The 8,352-nt window shown below is 38.1% G+C and overlaps 1 protein-coding gene across 1 annotated transcript in view; it reads right to left on the bottom strand.

Moving 5' to 3' along the window:
• Positions 1–3,468: 3,468 nt before the first annotated feature.
• LOC112024895 (cellulose synthase-like protein G2) overlaps positions 3,469–8,352 on the bottom strand; it is an 18,285-nt gene continuing 13,401 nt past the window's right edge. Inside the window, exons 3-8 of the mRNA XM_024057539.2 lie at positions 5,583–5,711; positions 5,290–5,502; positions 5,090–5,186; positions 4,744–4,913; positions 4,302–4,652; positions 3,469–4,133 (exon numbers count right to left, since the gene is read on the bottom strand). Of these exons, the coding sequence (XP_023913307.1) occupies positions 3,585–4,133; positions 4,302–4,652; positions 4,744–4,913; positions 5,090–5,186; positions 5,290–5,502; positions 5,583–5,711 (1,509 nt within the window). The 3' untranslated portion in view covers positions 3,469–3,584. The remainder of the gene's footprint in view (positions 4,134–4,301; positions 4,653–4,743; positions 4,914–5,089; positions 5,187–5,289; positions 5,503–5,582; positions 5,712–8,352) is intronic.

Genomic DNA, 8,352 nt, shown 5'->3' with positions numbered 1-8,352 from the left:
CCCAACATCAGCCAGGGTAATTCGTGCATGGGGGCAATGGAAGCTAAATTATTCCACATCAATTTCCTTTCCTTTAATCTAGGACTAACATAAATGGCTGAAAGTAATCGGGAAGAATTTAGAGCACGTACCTTAACCACCACGTGAATTTCCTATTCAGTTTTTGCTAATTGCGTAACTTCTACCTCATCAGACTTCCATAGCACGCAAATACCACCCGAGTAGCCAATAGTGTCAACATGCAATGCTTCATCAAAAGGAAGCCTATTAGTAATACCTTTTGCCCTATCTTCACCAACACGTGTCTCAGTAATAACCACAATTGCAGGAGAGTGGGTATCAATCAAATCCTTCAGAGTGACATGAAAACGAGGGTTTAAAGCCCCCCTACAATTCCACAGTAAGATATTCATTGGGACAGAAATGGGAGGAACCATTGCACCTTCATGCAAATACTGAGCTTCCATCTTGCTCAGAGACCTCCATCCTAACTCCCTCAGAGCTTTCCTGGAGAAATCCACTCCCTGTGCAAGGAGCACCATGTGTTCCAGCACTCCTATCTGTGCTTCCCTTGATGAAATCAGTAGGTTTGACCCCTCCCATTGTTACTTTTCCCTGAAGCAGACTCTTGGAAATTACGTTTCCCAACACCTCACTACCCCCATCTTGGACATCCAAATTTTCCTTACCACTTCTTCTTCCTCTTGTTCCAAGTCTTTCAAGCTTTGACAATGCTCTCCACCCGAAAATTTGTGCTTCCCTCTTTGTTGGTCTGTCTGACGGAAATATCCACCAAGGGCAATCCCATTCCATCCACGCTGGATCCGTCAGTGGGAGCCATCCCTTCTTTTTGCTTTCTAGAGTTAGAGGGAAGATGTGCTGCCATGCCTACATCTCTTCTAGATCATACCAACCCCATATCATGGTGGGACTTGCTTTTATTTGTGCCAACATGCTTGGAGATACCACCATGATTTTTCCCTTTTGGAGAATTGCCCATTCTTGCTTACTCCGGCCATCCATCCCTACCATCACCCTTCCCATTACTTACTGAGCCAAACAGAATGGTTGCGCCACCAAAACTATTCACACCAAGGACACAAACATCCGATGGGCAAGACGAAGTCGCTTTCTTGGTTTTGGTCTCTACATCGAAGGAAAAAACAGGAACCTCTGTTTCGTGAAAATGGGTTTCTTTAGAGGATTGAGGCCTCTGATCCATGGAAAGTGGGTTTATCTTTTTCTTTACTCTAAAAGAGGGTGGGCTAAAGGACACCCTGTGACCTGCCTCCATCTTTTCTCTATCAAACCTATATTTCACATCATAGGGTGGCTTCTCATGTGATTTGTTAACATGCTTACATGAATTCTCATCATACCGAAAGTGCCCTTTGCCCGGGCCCACATCCACTCCCTGATTGGTGTATCGCATCCCCTCAGACTTTGCTCCAGCTTTCTTTCTTTTAACAATCAACCAAGGTCCATACGCTTCCTTCCCATCACATTTCAAATCAACTTCCGTCTTTCCCACCTCTTGTGAACAGTCACCATCCTCCCCACTAGTGTCAGCTTTATCAGCAGAAGAGTCAAGCCTCACCACCTTTGGTGCTTGCTTCAAATCCTTGACTGTGAATGGGCAACCTTCTCGTCAGTGCCCCACTTGGCCACAAGAAAAACAAAGGTTGTTAATACATTCGTAGAGAACTTCTTGTACCACCCCTTCAAGCAAGATGCTCGTGATCAATGGTTTGTCCAGGTTAACCTAAATACAAATTCTTGCAAACCGACCCCTTGCCTCCGACGTTGTATTAGAATCCACCTTCAGGACCGGTCCGATGGCAGAGCCAATGTCTCTTAGTACCCCAAGATTGTAGTATTCAAAGGGTAGCTCCGATAACCTGATCCACATAGCCACTAAATTACACACTACACTAGCAGGTTTGAAATTAGGTTCCCACACTCTAATCGTTAAAAAGTGGCCACCGATGAACCATGGTCCTCCCTTGATGACGTTCTCAAAGTCCTCAACCAGTTCGAACCTCATAAGGAAGAAATCCCGACCAAGGTTGATGCAGTCAAGCCTTCCTGCTGGCTTCCATAGGTTAATAACCCTAGAACGGAGATAATGGAGACCCACTGTCTAACCATACACCTTCATAATCAGGGCGTGATTCCATCTGGCTCTTATGGACCTTCTCGTAACCGGGTCCAGATTGAAAGCCACTATACCATTAACTAGTTCACCCATGCTCACTGGGGGGTTGGACATATCCATCTCATGGCTATCAAGGTTGAAAGTCTGAGCAAAAGTGCCAGGCATCTCACCAACCAGCTTATCCCTGTAGGAAGGGGGAGAGCCGAACTCCGATGCTCCCATAGCATCTTTTACCTTTTTTGTGCTCCGTCGATGCTCCACCTCTTCTTTTGTGGACTGTTCACTTTGAGAGAACTCACACTCCATCACGTATAGTAGTTAGCTAGACTTTTCTTTCTCTGTTTGAAATTTGATTAATTAATAACTTGTTATTATAGTATAAATGAGATTCAAATCCAGTGTTGAGTTACATAGGCAAGAAATCTAGCCCACGATAGATTAAAGCCCAAAATGATTTGATAGTGGCCCAGTGGCAGTGAGTGACCTACTATATTCTCTTGTGAGTTGGAATATGTGAGGCAGTAGGAAAACAATATATAGGAGGCAACAAGGATTCATTATAAAGGAAAATTATGGGGGTATTTGGTACCACACAATACATATTTTTACAATATTTTTTAACTAACGTGTATTTCTATAACACTTAAAATAACATTATTAGACATCTTTAGGCCCTATGTGTAAAAGTTTGGGCCATTCTAAGAGAGTGTGTTGTTGCCTGCAATGTGCCACCAATATTGAAACAAAACGAATTAGTAGAGTTCAAATCAAATAGTGTCACTTGGTGCAAAGAGAGCATCATGCAAAGGGGAAAAAATTGTACAGAGTATGTGCTAGGTATAGGAAAGACGAGTTTGTTTGTTTGTCTGCTTGTTTGTTTGTTTGTTTTTTTTTTTTTTTTTTTTTTTTTTTTGGGTTTTGTTTTGTTTTGTTTTGTTTTTTTTTTTTTTTTTCAGTTCTTTAGTTGCAAAACATACATAATAAAATATATAATTAGGATTATTTTAAAGAAGATTTTTGGAGTGTTACAAACATGTAGAAGAGTTGAAAAATCCAAAATGAGTGAATCTCAGGAGAGTAATGTTATTTTCTAGAATGAAAATATTACTGTATTTTGTGTGAATCTTAAGTTAGGATTGAAATATTGCAATTGATGCTTTGCCTATTAGGGGTGAAAATCACTTGGATTACCCAATAACTGGTTCTGGCAGGTGAAATCAATTGCGTGTAGGGCAAGTGATTATGGATGACTCATGCATGCACATTGAAAAAAAGAATATAACAAAATGAAGAACGTACCAATAAAATATACATTTATAAAATAATAGAAATAAAGAAGTTTTTATTTATTGAATTCAGAATGTAAATATTGCTATAATTAGTAGCAAAAAACAAATTTGAAATGTGCACTAAATAAATTGTCTTACGCTTAGCAACAGAGAATGATACATCCCAGTAACAAGAAAATAGTTGAAAACATAGCAGATAATATAGTGACTGATGGTCGAACACGTCCCTTATCCTTCCTTATTATCATTGCCTCAATTATTGGGAAATTCATAACTAAGATATAGAATGAGATGAAAACTTGCACAAGCATCCGGTCCCAATTGCCCACAAAGATCACCCTGACAAGTCCACCAATGAAAGAAACCACGTTCAAGATGATTAGAGAAATCATAGGAACAAGAAACATATTTGATGTTTGGAAATCAAATTTGCCTATTTTGTATAGTTTCACTTGTTCAGCGTCCTCAACTTTGTTGGTGGGCAAGAAACTGGCTTCTCTCATTCCAATTCTCTTCATAATAGCATCTAAACTTCCATATAAGTGAGATGTAATTGACTTCATCATCCAAATCCTTTGTTCATTTCTCCATGTTTGGAATGACCCTCCAGTTGAAAGAACCTCTTGTAAATGTTTGGAAATGGACGATAAAAATATGAACAGAAATATAACAAAGTAGGAGTTTGAAACCTGTCAAAAAGTAATGATGATTATTAGGAAATGGGAAATATATATATATATACATATTTAAATGAGATTCTAAAAAAAAAATATATATATTTAAATGAATATGGACAGTGTTTATGTACTACTAAAAGCAATAAGAGTGCATGAGGGAAATGTGTCTATCGTTCTTACCTTAGGGTACAATGGGACGTCGTTAAGTAAACATAGCTGAGGAATAGTGGCAAAACACCATAATGGCAAGAAATATAATAGGGGTAAAAATGCATAATATCCGTAGCACATGCTCACAAAAATAGACATTCTTGGTGGTCCATATATAAGAGGGCAGAACTTTGAGAAACCGACTTCAGCCAATCCAGAGCTCCATCTCATGCCTTGAATCAAGCAGTCGTTCAAATTAGTAGTGCCACTTCCCAAGAATTGTGGCCTCAATGGATCACAATAAACCGAAGTCCAACCTTTGCAATGTAAGGTGAACCCTGTAAAGTAATCTTCAACCACAGAATCATATAAGAAACCAACCTGCCTAGGAGAAGTCAAAATATTTTATATATGAGTCAATAATCGAAAAGCTAATATAGGAAAAAAAAAAAGTGTCATGAGGTTTACTTGCCTCTTTGCCCCATTTAGTGTCCTTTTCATAGGTACAGGAGGCTAACAATTGAGTCTGTTCTAGCAATCTATGCTGGACATTAAGCGCATTAGACTTGTTGTTTCCGCGGAGGGATTTGATTAATTCATTGGATGAACCAAATGATTGTTTAAGTTTCTCTAGATCAATATCTGGAAAGTAAAAGTGGAACTACCATCAGTCTCTCATAAGCAATGAAATGTTTTTATTAAGGCAAATCATATTTCAACATCACAAAGTGTTACTTCCATACCAACTTCTTTGTTGAAATGTTCATACACCCCCTTTCTACAATTCAATAGCAACAGACAAAAAAAATCCAACAAACCTTGTATAGAACGTCCACATAATGACACCCTCTTCATATAAAAACCTGTACCAGACAAGATTGGTCCCTGGAGCCCATCTATCCCTTGCCATTGTACCTAAAGGGAATATAAAGCCAATTTTGAATTTTTCTTTTCTTTTCTTTATGTAGTCTTAAAGGCTCGTGCATGCATATGTAAGCACTTAGTTTTTATTCCATACCGAAAATATCATTCTCAGCTGACTGTCATAGACGTCGCTCTTACTGATATTATGAAATCTCTGTGGGAATTGAACAAAAGCTAGCAAAGGCGAGATCTTCGAGTCAAGATGGAAACACATTGCTCGTCTAGCCGAAGTTGGGTCATTGCAATACATATCACAATCCAGAACTAGTATGTAAGGGGAATTGCTTATCATGCAAGAGACCCGTTGCTGCAATAATACTTGTCAACTTTTTGAAGCATAAATGATATTTAATAAAATTATATAAAAGAGGGAAAGAATGCTCATACAAGGACATTGAGTGCTCCAGCCTTAAAATGGTGAGAATGAGAAGGCCTTTTCTCACGAGCAACATAAACGAGGAGAGGTATCTTAACTTGGTTTACTTGCACTTTATCATTGGAATTATCTTGTATCACCTGTCAACCTCGCAAACCTTAGATAATATGGTAGAAAGGATAGAAAGAGGCTGGAATATTTAAACATAGAAAAAGAGAGGAAGAAATTAAGAGGCTGAAATTTTTTGATGCATGTATTTCTAAAAATAGGATGGAACTGTGGAAAGATAAATAGCATCTTATAGTTAATTTCTTGAAAGACATTTTCCCCCATTTTTCATTTAGTAAGTTATCTATATGGGATGGGTCTCGATCACATGACTTTAATTTTTAACTTATACTTCCAAGTTCCAATTATAAGTATGCCATCTGAGTCAAAGTTTATTGTCTTCTAATTTTTCACTTCTCCAAGTTAATATATGCCATTCTAATTTCGGTTTTGGCTGGGACACCGATCACACCACTATTACAGGCTTAAATTTCTCTCTATCTTGTTCAATATGATTTGGAGATATAACAAGAACAAGAACAAGCAGTGAGTGATTCTATGAAATTTGGAATGTTGTGAGTGATTCTGTTGGGGCTAGTATGGGTCGATCCAAATATTGTGAGTCTAGATCTGGTTGAGACTTGAAATGTTGTGACTTGTGAACGATTCTATGAATGAAAGATGAGATTGGAATCAGTTGGGGCTGGTTTGTGTCTGTGAATTTGTTTTTGTGACATGACTAGGTTGATCAGAAAGAAGAATGGTTGAAATTTGAGAAGAACGGGAGAGAAAAAACTAAAAACTAGATGTGATGGTGATAGAGTATTGAGGCTATTGTAGTTGTGTGTGATAATAGACCAAATTTGACTAAAACGGCATTGAGCTTGATGTAAATCCTTTTAGGGAGCTTTTGATTCGCCGTAATGTATCATTTAATGTTAGGACATATATGGTTCACATGTTAGGAACATATGTTACTATTTTATGTAATTGGCTAATCTTTTGACAAAATGCATTTTATTTGTATTTGGGTAGATCTAGGATGTGTTTAATGCTTCAAGAAACCTTGTTTCAAGTTCAAGTGTTAAAGCCATGCAAGTCTATTCAAGATTCAAGTGCAGAAAGTGATGTTAATTAAACTTTGATAGCTAGCAATCTATTGAGCCTTGAAGAGCTATTCCAGCTCGTGGCTTGACAACAGCTCGATCGATAGGGTATTTGTCGAGGTTTATGTAGTTTAGTTTTTTAGGACTGTTTTTCATCAAATCCGTGATTGTATATTTGAGCTTTCTTTTCTCACAACCCTTGACATATAAAATGATTATTTTAAGGGCCGTCAAAGGTGACACAAGTTGCACAAGTGTTGAGTAAAGTTTTGTTCAAGCAAATTGTGATCGGAGACAGAATTTGCTCTAGTTCATCTTTCTTGTGAAAAAGCTGTTGTCTTTGTACACAGTATGGTTTTGTGACCAAGCATCATCTCGATATTCATCGTGTGATGAGCTGAAAAACTTTGCAGCCAACAACCTTCTTTAGTTGGCGATTGAAGTTGCGTACTGGGATTTGCGCAATTGGTTAGTCACATACTGGGAGCCGTGCATTACAAGGAAAGATTGTCATTACGAAATAAGTCCAATTGGGTATTAGGGTAAGAGTTCAACTGTAGGTTGGTATAAGATACTGATATTCCTTTACTTGTAACCACTTGTTGTGATACTAGTGGATTCTCGGGAGTGGTGACCTTAAAATCACTCATTAAGGTTTTTGCTATGTATGTTTTCCACATTCGTAAACAAATCACCGTGTCAATTTATTTTTCACTGCATATTTTAGTTATTGGTGATTTGTTTGTGCTATCACGCGCTTTGTATGTTAATTTGATTAATTAATAAACTTGGCTAGTTAATTAATTATTTTATCACATTGGGTCAATACGTTTTTGGCCTATCAAGTGGTATCTGAGCAGGCACACTCTGATTAAGGTTAATCATTGCTATGTGATCCATTGACTTCTGTTTGTCATGGATAGAGGACAATCTCTTATTATACCCTCTTTATTTGATAGCACTAACTATGCATACTAGAAAGTATGCATGAGAGCTTTCTTGCAGTTTCTAGATGAGAAGGTGTGGCAAGCTATAGAGATTGGCTGGGCCAAGCCAAAGGAAGTGCCAGCCAACTGGGATAATGCTAAGATTAAGACGACAAACTTCAACACCAGGGCATTGAATGCTTTATTCAGTGTCATCACTAATGAGAAATTCAAGAAGATATCCTCCACTGAAACTGCAAAGGAAACATGAACCATTCTCCAGACAACCTATAAGGGAACAAAGGCTGTCAAGGACTCGAAGTTTCAAAGGCTTACTACTAGCTTCGAAGAGATTAAGATGAAGGAGGATAAGTCATTTGATGAGTTCTATGCCAAGTTCAAGGACATAGTGAACTTAGCCTTTAATCTTGAGGAAACCATTCCTAAATCCAAGATTATGAGAAAGGTGCTTAGATCTCTACCTGAGAGATTTTATGCCAAGATCACTGCGATCGAGGAATCAAAGGACATTGACAAGATTCCTTTAACAAAGCTGGTTGATAATCTGCAGACCTATGAGTTAGGTTTAACAAGAATTGGTAAGTCGGGTAAAGGCAAGAGCATGACATTGAAGGCCAACAGCAGTGATACTGATGAGTTTTCAGATGATGAAAATTTTAAGATAAAGTTCTACATTACAA

The sequence above is a fragment of the Quercus suber genome, unplaced genomic scaffold (assembly GCF_002906115.3).
Source record: "Quercus suber isolate HL8 unplaced genomic scaffold, Cork oak 2.0 scaffold_764, whole genome shotgun sequence".
NCBI lineage: Eukaryota > Viridiplantae > Streptophyta > Magnoliopsida > Fagales > Fagaceae > Quercus > Quercus suber.
The sequence above is the reverse complement of the archived record's forward strand: the minus strand, read 5'-3'. Positions and strand labels throughout refer to the sequence as shown.